We start from the raw sequence: 10,947 nt of genomic DNA on the forward strand, positions 1-10,947 counted from the left end.
TCATTTCTGTCTTTGGCAGTCCCTGTTCCAAGCTTCCAGAGATCTGAGTAAGTGCTTAGCTTGCACACAGCCCACTGACAGATGTTGAAAACTGATATATCAAGAGGGGATGGTTTGCATTTGTCTTCCCTGATTAGCATATTAGCCTCTCTCTTCCTATTGCCAAGTGAACTAAATGAATAAACCAGCCCAATTAAAGTGACCCTTTGGAGTAAGGCAAGAAAATGCCTGTGACTAACCAGAAATGCCCTTGAATGTCCATAGACCTGGCAGTTCTAGCTGGTATGATCAAGCCCTGGTTTGCTACTTTACCCCAATGGAAAGTGGTCCTTAAGTACAATGTCATCACAACTCCAACAAAACAGATCTTCCAATGACCTCCTAGCTTCCTTAGCCAAGAGTTTCCACCATTAATGCTTAGACTGAAACTCTCAGGAATGAGCCACAAAAGCATGGCAGACCCTTAGAATAATCTTAGATTACTATGCCCAAATTTGGCCCAGATTATACTGATGTTGCTCCATTCGGGCACTGGCTGGCTAATGAGTTGGTATCAGCTGCCATCACAGTTACTGTTTCTCCTGTTGGGCAGGGGTGATGTCTGTGGTAGGGTGTGATGGAACAGCCTGGAAGGTCTGGCTCTATCCCACACCACTTCTCCAGGCCTGGTCCCCAGAACTCAGCTCCCTTGTGATGGGGAGGGGGTAGAGTTTGGGGGTTCCTCCTTAGACATTTCAAGGAGTTGGTCCCAATTACTTAGGACTCCTGAGATAAGAAGAGCTAGAGGAGGTCAGGACTCTGCCATGACTTTGGAGATTGGAAGCCAGTGGGTAGAACTCCTCTCCCATTTTGATAGCTTTTTTTTTTTAATGTTTATTTATTTTTGAGAGAGAGAAAGACAGAGTACAAGCGGGGGAGGGGCAGAGAGAGGAAGACACCAAATCCGAAGCAGGCTCCCGGCTCTGAGCTGTCAGCACAGAACCTGATGCGGGGCTCGAACTCATGAACACAGAACCTGACACAGGGCTCGAAGATCATGACCTGAGCTGAAGTCGGATGCTTAACGACTGAGCCACCCAGATGCCCCCCCATTTTGATAACTTTTAAGTGATGGACTGACTTCACATATTAGAACTTGCAAGATTTCCACAGCCTGGGACTTCAACATACCCACTGCCTACTCTAAGTCAGAGATTAGGTTGAAGGATGAGAGGAGAGTAGAAAAGTCAGAAGCAGTCCCTGCTATTTGCTCTGGGTTGCATCTCTTCCCTCCCATTGCTCCTTAGTCCACTGTACCTGGCTTCACACTACACCAGACATCCTTAGCTAGAAGAGCCACCTGCTTGAAGACCTTGCCAAGGCCCCATTTGGAAGCCACAGGCTAGCCACCTTAATCCACTTCTCCTCAGTAAGCCCAACTCCTGGGCCTCAGAGGAGCTGGGAAAGGTCATGTCATCCATTCCTCTGTCCCCAGGTGAGGCTACCCTCGAAAAATCCAGGTGGATCTTCTAATGCACTGGGCTTGAGATTGGGGTCTCTCTAGACATCCACAAGCCAAAGGCCCACCGAGTAGGAGGCCACATGCTACTCACAGGGCATGTCCAAGATCAGGCAACAATACTTCCTGAGCTTTGCAGAACATGTTAGACTGATCTTGGCCTATTTTCTAGTTTTTTCATCATTTTCTCACTCAGTTTTCCTCCTCTACCAAGGGCCTGTCACACTCCTTCCAGAGGGCTGGTCCCAGGGAGGGGATCTAAATCCAACCAATTTCTGGGACTAAGAGTATGGAGAAGTGTCCACAGGGCTTGGTTTCCCTGAGCAACGCCCTTACTGCTATGGCCTCACTCCCTAGATGTTGATAGTGGTACCAGCTAGTTTCCCTTGGCCAGCCTTACTGCAAGGTACTGCTTATCCCCCAGGGCAGGGACTGGTTGGAGGGGGTGTGGTGATGAGAAAAGCCCAAATCCAGACCTTTCACCTTCAGACATTCCTTTGACTTGGGCCTTATTTGAAGGAGGCATTGCCATATGGCAGTAGTTCTCAACCCATGGTTTTCAGAAACATTGTTCTGATCATATATACTCCTTATAGAGATTTGTGTGCATAAGCTCAGCCAGAACCTTGAAGAGACATGGAGGAAGGAAAAGTGTTCCATGTAGTCATCCAAGCTCTTCCTAACACATTTGTGCATCGACCTGTTTTACAATACACTGAACAGCTGGTATTCAGCACTGATAGTTACTGTTGGCCATCAAAATAGTAAAATACTCTTGAATTGGCAGGTAAGTGGCCCCACGTCCATCCCTAGTGTCCTCCAGCCACTCCAACCTCTCCCTCTCAGATCTGCCCCCAATCCAGTATCTGTCTGTACTGTCCAATAAAGTAGCCACTAACCACATGTGGCTACTTACATTTTAACTAATTCAAAATTCAGTTCCTTCATCGCACTGGCCACATTGCTCAATTGGCACATGTGACTTTGCCACTGCCTACTATATCAGACAGTACGGGGAGAGAACATTTTCATCACTGCAGAAACTAGACAGGTAGTGCCCAGTACAACAGGCCTTGGTATCCTGTTCTGGGCTGGGGTCTGTTGTGACTGTCCATGACTGTTCTATACCTACCAATTGTTAACTTTCTGAAGTAGCATCTGAGTACACTTGCATTTGAGTTTACCAGGACATATACTATATGGCACATTACTCAGAACTCAAAACCTAACACTCCCCAGGCCTTCGAGCCCCAGTTCAACTCACTGCCCGGCAATAAAGCCAAGGGCAAGTGAATGTATTTATATGAGCTGTCCCTTTGCCATGACTGTCCCCTCTTCCTGTCATCTTCTTTGTGAACATAACTGAAAGGATTTTGCATTGGTGTATGTCACTGCTCACCCCTAAGTCAAGTTCAGGCAGGATGCCAAGAATGAGTCCATCACAATATCTCTACAAAAAGTAAAATGATTTGCAATTTATATCTAAATAAAAGGCCACACCTCTTATAAACAATGAACTTTTTATAAAAAGACAAATGTACATATTTACATACATGTACATATGTGGTCACACATGACTTAGTGATTACAAGGCGTTTCCAATTTTAAAAATCACACCAAGATACTCACACTTCCCTCCCAGGGCCTGCTGAGGGCTGCTGGGGCCCGCCTGAGGGGGCAGGTGGGCACAGGGCAAGGCACTATATAAATAAACAAAGGCTGAGAGCTTGGGGGAAACGTTAGTGTACACCTCTGATCAGAAACGTGGCAAGGTCCACAAGAAAAAGTGCCGAGTTTTGTCCCAAGCCCCTCAGCCCGAGCAGGGTGGAGCTCCTCTGAGGCTGAGGGAGCACTGTCCTGCAGGGCCCCATTTTCCTTCACATTTCACTGGCTTTGGAACAGTCCCCAGGGCTCAGCTGGGAAGGGAGGGGGTTCTTTGGGAATAGGATTCACTTAGTGCAATTGTCTCTTAGTGCAGAGCCAGCCCTGGGATTGGTGCTGTGCTTTTCTGAGGTCGTTGGTCTGTTCCCTCGGGCCACCTCAGTGACAGCAGAACCTTCTCCAGGCAGCTGGGCTTAGGGGGAAAAGCTGGAGGCTGACTCCTAGCTGAGACCTCCACCTGACACATCAATCTCAGAACCCCATCTTCCCAGGAGACAGGGCCAGCTTTATCCCACAAGATGAGCCCAGATCCCGGCCTGCCAGACCCCAAGAGGCCACTGTCCCAAGGAGGGAGGCCCCATCCCTGCTCAGCAATGGGGTCATACTTTGCCATGTCAAGGAGCCCATAGGAGTCCTGTTTCTTTGCATCACAGCTACCATGATGACAGGTCCTGCTTGCTTAGGGGAGTAAGAGGGGACCGGGGCCCAGCTACGGTGCACAAGGAATGGCCTGGATGGAGGGCAGCCTGACTGGGGGCAACAGGCTATCCAGCCAGCTGTTGTCCATGTTCTTCAGATCTGAAGCTATCAGCCCGATAAACCCTAGAAGATGTGAAGAAAGTTGTATGAGGATGGAGGGTGAGTGCAGTGTTCTCCTCCCACCCCCCAGCCCTATCCCCATAGGCCCAGACACAGCAGCCTCTACCGTCCACCCACAGCAACAGGGCCCCCCCTCATCTTTAAGCAAACTGCGTGCATGGGAGCAACAGCCAACTCACAAGCTGTCTGTACCAAGAAGAGTTTAAGAAAGGTGCTCTGCCTCTGCTGCTCCCCAGCCCAGCCCTCCAGCCCTCTCCCACCCCCTGCATGGTTCTCCCTTCTCTGAGAAATCTAGTGGATCCAGAGACTTCTTACCCCCAGGGCGGTCAACTTCTGGCTCCTCCTTGCAGCTGAAATCTCCATAGAAAGACGGGGGCTGGGCCCCGGGTTCATTGAGCAGGTACCCCTTCCCATCCACATTTGTCGGCTGCCATCCCGTCTGCTCCAAGAGCTGGGGACAAAGGAGCAAAATGCCATTGGCTTACTTCCAGGGCAGACTCATTCTGTGGCCCTGCCTTCAGAGAGCTGAAGCTTCCCTGCCAGGATCATACTCTTGGCCATTTTCACATTCTCAGATGGATGCAGATGTGGAATGAAGACAGGACAGGGACGTGGGAGGTGAGGGTCTGCCCTGGACTCACACTCCCACATCTACCCTCTGGCACAGAATCTCTAAGACTTTCCCTCTCAACTGGGTAAGGACATACCAACTGAGAATGTGGCTTAAAGCAATGATTAGCATAGTGATTCAAGAAAAAGAGGTCTAGAAAAGCTAGAGATAGAGCTATGGCTATGTCTCAGGTTGTCTATGCTGATGAAACAAAGCCTGGGTACACTACTGCAAAACTTTTTATATTCACTTTTAAAATTGAAGCAGGGGGGAAAAAAACCTGCTTAAATAATGTGCTTTAAAAAAAAAGAAAAAGGAAAAACCCCATCAAATTACAGATCCCAAAGGGTGATTATTAAAACCTGATGTGCATTTCCCTAACTAACAGGGCAGCAGGCCTGGGGCATGCTGGGGCGGAAGACACAGGCCAGGGACCCAGTGCTGATGACAGCTGACTCAGAGCTGTTTGAGGCTCTAAAGCCTGCTCCAGTACAACCTGTCAGAAATCAGGCCTCCCTCCCATCCTCACTTCCACAGTGTCTTTCCCACCAGCCCAGGAGGGCAGTGGTCCCCAGCCACATGGATGTGGCACCTGTAGGACTATGGAGGCAACCAGGTCACAGTAGCAGCTGCCTACCCTCCGATTTGTGAGCTCTAAGTGGTTTTCTCTCTCCTCAGAAGCAGCCACTTCAAAAGAGTGCCCAGGGTGGAATGGGCCTTACCTTCATGATGTCCTCAGTTAATTTCCCTTCCTCGTCCTCATCTGTTGTGGCTGTGGATGGGGAAGAGCAGAGAGGTTGGCTGGCAGTCAGCCAGGCTTTCCCCAGCAATTCCAGCACTGCCAGATCCCCCTGCCCCTTCACATGTCCCCACACACTGACCTCCCAGCAGACATCTGCCTGCCATGGAGATTCCAGAACAGGTCATTGTCCTAGTGACTCAGCCTCCCAAACCCTGAAGCCACACCTCTTCCCACCCCCTTGCTTCCTTCCTCACCCTCAGAGACTGGGCTGCAGAAGAGCCAGAAAAACTAGCAATGTTAGACCAAAATGCAGCCCCCGGCCCGCATTCCCTCTTTTCTCTAGCACAGCACAGGCAACTCAATGCCAGGTGGAGTTCTGAGCATCTTCCTGCCCTCAGGACATCCTTCCCAGGACCCAAACAGTCAGGCAAGCAGGCCCCAGAAGCACAAACCTTCAGAGGTGGAGGGCATAGGTGACACCTGGAAGTTGTACAGGTCACTGGTACTGTCTGGCACAATATCCACTGGGATGTGCCATTCAGGGAGAGTGCTACTAACGGTACACGGTGACAGGGCTAAAGGACAGCAGAAACCACACGTTAGAACTGTGTGCTCTCTTAGTTTGCAAGATACCCAGCACCCCCAACCCTGCAGCCTGCTCCAATAGGCCACCATCCACAAGCACAATGCATCCTACAGCCAAGAAAAGGAGCCATCCCAATGACCTGTTTGGTCCCCTGCCAGACTGGGCCCACCTCACCTGGAGTAAGGGCCCGCTCAACCTCTAAGTCCTGCCCAATGTAGCCCTGAGCTGTGTAGCTGCTGTGGTCATCAGGCAGGGTCGAGCTGCTGAGTCCATCGGAGAAGGTATCAGGACTGGAGTCACCACATGACTGCAACAGGAGAAAGAAGCTTAGGCCCAAGCTTGCTATGGCACTTCTTCCATTGTCCACTCTGAATCCCGGGTGACCAAAGACTAGCAGCTTAGGACCACACTCACCTTCCTCTTGGCCTTGGTCTTAGCATCTCGGCTGGACTTGGACTTTCTCTCTGTGAGGCAGATAGGCTGTCAGTCTTGGTATAGGCATACCAGTCCCAGTTGCCCCTCTTCCTCCCTCCCACCCTCCCTAAGAGCTTTCTGATGACCCAAAGCCCTCGGATACCTTTCCTCTGGTTCTTGGTGAGGGGTGGGAGCATCCGGTACACCCGCACAGCTGAGCTGCCTTTGTTCCTGCTCTGGTCCTTCACTTCCTCAATGTCTGGCAGGGAGTTCATGGCACAGCGAAAGTTAGCCTTCCATGTCTTGGGATCCGGCTCCTTTTCCCCTGCTTTGTATCGGCCTAGTGGGCACAAGAGTGAAGAGGACTGTCAGGGCCATACGTGGGGATCCTCAGCCAACCCCTGGCCTGGAAGGAGGAAGGAGACAGTACCCCTAAGCTCTCATGCTGCCAGAGATCCAAACTGGCCAAATAGCAGGTATTCCTGGGTGACCCTCTGCAGGCCCTGGGGGCTCTCAAATGCCCAGGCTTGGCTTAAACACATCCCACAGGTCCTTCCTGAAGGACCCAGCCAGAAGCACTAGAGGGCCCATATGTCCAAAAGTGCTATATTGGTCCTACACCAGGCCCAGTCTCCCTGCTTGGTCTGTCAGCAGCCAGAGAGTAGGGACTAGGGTTTATGTGATATTTCTAAACACAGGAGTGGGCAAAAAGTAGGCATCAAAGAACAGTTACTGATAAGTGTGCTGACTGATATGAGATGGACCAAGAACCCCAACACTCAAGGATAAAAGGAGGCTGCCAACTAGATGGGCCTTTGGCCAGGACCTTGGTAAACATCAAGAAAATGGAAGGCCTGGGTCTCTTTCATTATCCAGGTTCACAACTGCTTTTGCCAAGGAGAACTTTAATCCAGCCACAAACTCTGTGAAACCACAGTTTCTAAGATACTGACTTCACAAGTTCCTTTAAGAACTTGCTGAAACGATGAACTTTTCCCCCAAAAGTACAAGTCAGCCCCGTGCTCACTCCCAAATTCTGTACACCATCTCAGGGAATTCAGAGACCCCAATGAAGGGCCTCAGTGTTAACAGAAGTGACTCCCCTTGTCTCCTCCCTGCCCCAGCCCCCCCAGGCCTGGAGACGAGGGCACACACCTGTGTGAATGGCCCAGCTTCGGAACAGACAGGCATCTTTGTTGATGTCCCAGCCATGCTTGGCAGCATGCTTCCATGGAATCTGGAAGATCATCTCCTCCTGAATGGCACACATAGACACAAATATACAAGGCTGTGTCAGCTCAGAGGCCATAGGCTTTTAGCATGAGTTTGCCCGGCACCACCCCCCGCAACCCCACCAACCCTGGTCTGGGAAAAGGCTGACTTCCCCTTTTCACCCTGACATCTGGTTTAGGTTGACCCATCCTGAGAATGGCTTAAACAGAGTACTCTACCACTCTAGATCTCTCAGAAGGGGCTCTGGGTTCTGAAAAACTATGGCAACATCAGCTCAGCAGAGATCTCCCTCTGCCTGTTACAGATGTGCTGGGACCCATATAGAGCACCTTAGGATGCTCTCTGGTGCTTTTCAGCACCAACATGGAGGTGAGAACTCCATCCGTTAGATAGGGGCTGCTTGGGACACCTGGGACCACTGGCTCCTGCCCAGCAGATCCTGGCCATATACCTAAGGGAGCCCTGGGCCAGACTTGGATGCTAACTATGTGTGTGACCCTGGCACTGTCACTGTACCTCTTGGTCCCTCACTGGTTTCTCTTCTGTGAAATGAGCAATCACAGTGACAAATATAAGGACTAAGTCTCACTGTTATCATTACTGGTGGTTAACAGTATAGATTTTTGAGTCAGACTTCTCGGATTCAAATCTTAGCTTTATCACTTTTTTGTACGATCTCATTATCTATCTCTCAGTGCCTCAGTTTCCTCATCTGAAAATGGAGATATTAATAGTATCTACTTCACAGGGCTACTGTGAGGATTAAAGGACACAATGTAAGTCACATTGTTAGCATGGTGTCACACTCGCTTATAGGGAGTGTGCAATAAGCATGAGCCATCATTATTTTTATTATTACTATTAAGTCTGCAGAGTCTGTGTTACTCTTTGTGCACAAGCATGAGGTTTTTTGGGCCTGGGCAAATGGTGCAAGGTTAATTCTTGGGTCCCTTGCTGAAACAGCCGTCTTGTTGCCAGCAGTGCCCACTTCTCTGTCTCCTGTCTCTCTGACTGGAACCCTGCAGAATGCTGGGTGTTTATACGGGTCTCAGAAGAGACCAGATGGCTCTGCAGATGCTGAGAGTCCTCGTGCTGGAAACCATCATTGCCCTCACGTGGGTGTCTGTCGTGTCCCTATCAAAGAAGGGAGAAAGGCACAAGTCGGGCAAGTGGGACCCAAGACTGGCCCTTGTATACTCCCTCCATGCAGGACCGACTGGGAAGCACATATGCCTCCTCCCCATCACTTCCCTTTTTGAGCTGCATCTGAAGCTTTGGTCCCCCAAAGAACATGTGTTAAGATAGTAGCAGAAAAACCCAAAAAGTTACACTCACTTTATTAATCCAGATCAGCCCTGGGATTTGGTTGGAATTAATCTGCATCTCTAGCCAGGGTCTCATGCGCATCCGAGTGATGGGCATGTTGGCTGTAAAGAGAAAACAGAGGGTCCTGTTTGGAGTCTGTTGAGCAGCCCCGAGGCACTACCCTGCCCAATCTCCCCACCCCCAGGTCAGTCAGTTACTTTCCCCAGCCTTGAGCCAAGCACCAGGCACCACAATCACGGGGGAGGGGGCTTTCACTGGAATAAAACTGCCCTCCAAATATTTTCAGCGTCTTGGGCAAAAACACTTCAGCCCCTTCCCCCACATTCCTCTAAACACTTGGGAGAAGACAGGCATGCAAGTGATGGTTTCAGGATTTATGTGAAGGAAAAACAGATATAATACAAAGATATCTTAATACCAAGACTTTCCTCCTCAAATTCAAATCCTTGTGGAAGGGAGAGGCTTCTTTTGGTTGACGCCAAGAAATTTCCCTACTAGAGTTGCTGCCACTAGCTGTGCACCTTCCCTAATGGCAAGCAGTCACCCAGCATTCTACACCCACCCCCCATCCCATCTATTCTACGCGCTCTCAGACAGCCACAGTGCAGAGGCCGGGAAGGCTCTGCCCCTCCTGCCTGGCTCCCCGCCTCCGCGAAGAAGCCGAAGGAACACCTGTGGCGCCTCTTCCCGTAGCCCCAGCAGGTCTGCCAGCCAACCAGGGCAGCAAGCCCCAGCCCCCCAACACCTGCACGTACAGCCTAAAATCTGAGGCCTGGGTGCGGAGCTGGGACCGCCAAAAGCCCGCGTGGGGAGCACAGGGCGCCCACGCGCGGACGTACACTCCAGTCCCCAGCAGCGCTCGTGGATGCGCGCGACAAACCTACCGAGCCACCCAGAGGCCCCGGAGGCTCCGCGCACACAGATCTGCGACAGCGGCCGGGCGCCGGCAACCTCGGCTCGTGGGCGGTCCACGCCGCGGCCCGCCCTCCCCGCGCTGCCGCTCGCCGCTCCTCCAGCGCCCTCACGAGCCCGCGCGGGGGCCAGGCAACGCTGCGCGCCCGCGACTCTCCCGGCTGGGGTTGCCGGCCCCCACTTCCTGGAGCCCCGCGCGTCTTTGTTCGACGCCACCGGTTCCCCCCCCCCCCCCCCCGCAGCGAAGGCGGGCTCACCTCTGCAACGGGCGCGATCCAGCAGCGGCGCCCGAAGGTCCCGGCGCGGCTGGGGCAGCTGTGCCGGCGCGGGGAGCGCAATTCCGGAGGGGAGCGGCGGGAAGGCAGAGGATGCCCGGGTCGAGGGGCCGTTGGGCTCGGCTGGCTTTGGCTTGGCACTACTCCCACTGGCCTCTGCTCGGTCGGGCTTGGACGCACGTCCTGCCTCGACGAAGGAGTGGCGCGCTCTGCCGGGGCAGCGGCGCCGGCGAGAAATCTAAACACTTAGCGGGATTCCCCCAACCCAAGCCCAGCCCCGCCTCCTAAAGAGCCGCGAGGGCGCCTATTGGCCAGCGCCGCCCCATCATTTCGGGGAAATCAGGCTGTTGTAGAGCTAGCGGCGAAGGGGAAGTACAGGGCGGCTGCTCCTCCCCACCCCCTCCGGCCCGGCGCCGCCGCCCTGGGGCGACCGCGGGCCCGCCCTGTCCGCTCCCACTCCCCACCCCCCCCCCCCACACACACACCGGTTCGCCCGGGAGAAAGCTGTCCAGGAAAGCCGAACGCCCCCAGCCCGCAGTTGCTCCCCTCACTCCGCATTCTTCCAGACTGCTGGCTCCTGTGGCCATCTCCTCACCCTCCTCTCCCTGGGAACGTCTATCTTTTGAAAGCAGGTGAGGAGGTCACCCGGACACCTGCCGTCCTCTTCAGAGTGGACACACTGGGATTGAATCCCCGTAAACTAGCCTGGTTCCTCAAGCCTGCTAATGAAGGAAGGGTTTCGGCCCTCATACTACGCCTTCTTGAGGGATGACCCACGTCCTGGTCACTCACCTGCCTTGGGGAATTAAGGGAAAGCCTACTCTGCCTGGGGTGCTGCCTGGGGCCACCGAAGGAGAGGAAATCCCAGTT

The 10,947-nt window shown here is 52.6% G+C and overlaps 1 protein-coding gene across 1 annotated transcript; it reads right to left on the bottom strand.

Moving 5' to 3' along the window:
* Nucleotides 1-3,001: 3,001 nt before the first annotated feature.
* On the bottom strand, nucleotides 3,002-10,286 carry IRF1 (interferon regulatory factor 1). Its single transcript, XM_047084423.1, has 10 exons — nucleotides 10,060-10,286; nucleotides 8,900-8,991; nucleotides 7,487-7,586; nucleotides 6,495-6,671; nucleotides 6,332-6,381; nucleotides 6,092-6,224; nucleotides 5,784-5,906; nucleotides 5,312-5,361; nucleotides 4,295-4,430; nucleotides 3,002-3,982 (listed from the first exon to the last, which is right to left on the bottom strand). Exons 2-10 carry the CDS (start codon nucleotides 8,984-8,986, stop codon nucleotides 3,870-3,872), a joined length of 969 nt encoding a protein of 322 aa, XP_046940379.1. The 5' UTR covers nucleotides 8,987-8,991; nucleotides 10,060-10,286; the 3' UTR covers nucleotides 3,002-3,869.
* Nucleotides 10,287-10,947: the final 661 nt, after the last annotated feature.

The sequence above is a fragment of the Lynx rufus genome, unplaced genomic scaffold (genome assembly GCF_022079265.1).
Source record: "Lynx rufus isolate CCGP_SWC_20201006 ecotype Redwood Valley unplaced genomic scaffold, mLynRuf1.p SCAF_1, whole genome shotgun sequence".
NCBI lineage: Eukaryota > Metazoa > Chordata > Mammalia > Carnivora > Felidae > Lynx > Lynx rufus.

What these genes read in the sequence shown, in the direction of transcription:
- IRF1 (XM_047084423.1), bottom strand. Translation starts at nt 8,986, where the DNA reads ATGCCCATCACTCGGATGCGCATGAGACCCTGGCTAGAGATGCAGATT. An exon ending in AGACCAAGGCCAAGAGGAAG is followed by an intron (nt 6,225 to 6,331) that starts GTGAGTGTGGTC and finishes CTCCTGTTGCAG; the next exon opens with TCATGTGGTGACTCCAGTCC. An exon ending in TATGCCCTCCACCTCTGAAG is followed by an intron (nt 5,362 to 5,783) that starts GTTTGTGCTTCT and finishes CCCCATCCACAG; the next exon opens with CCACAACAGATGAGGACGAG.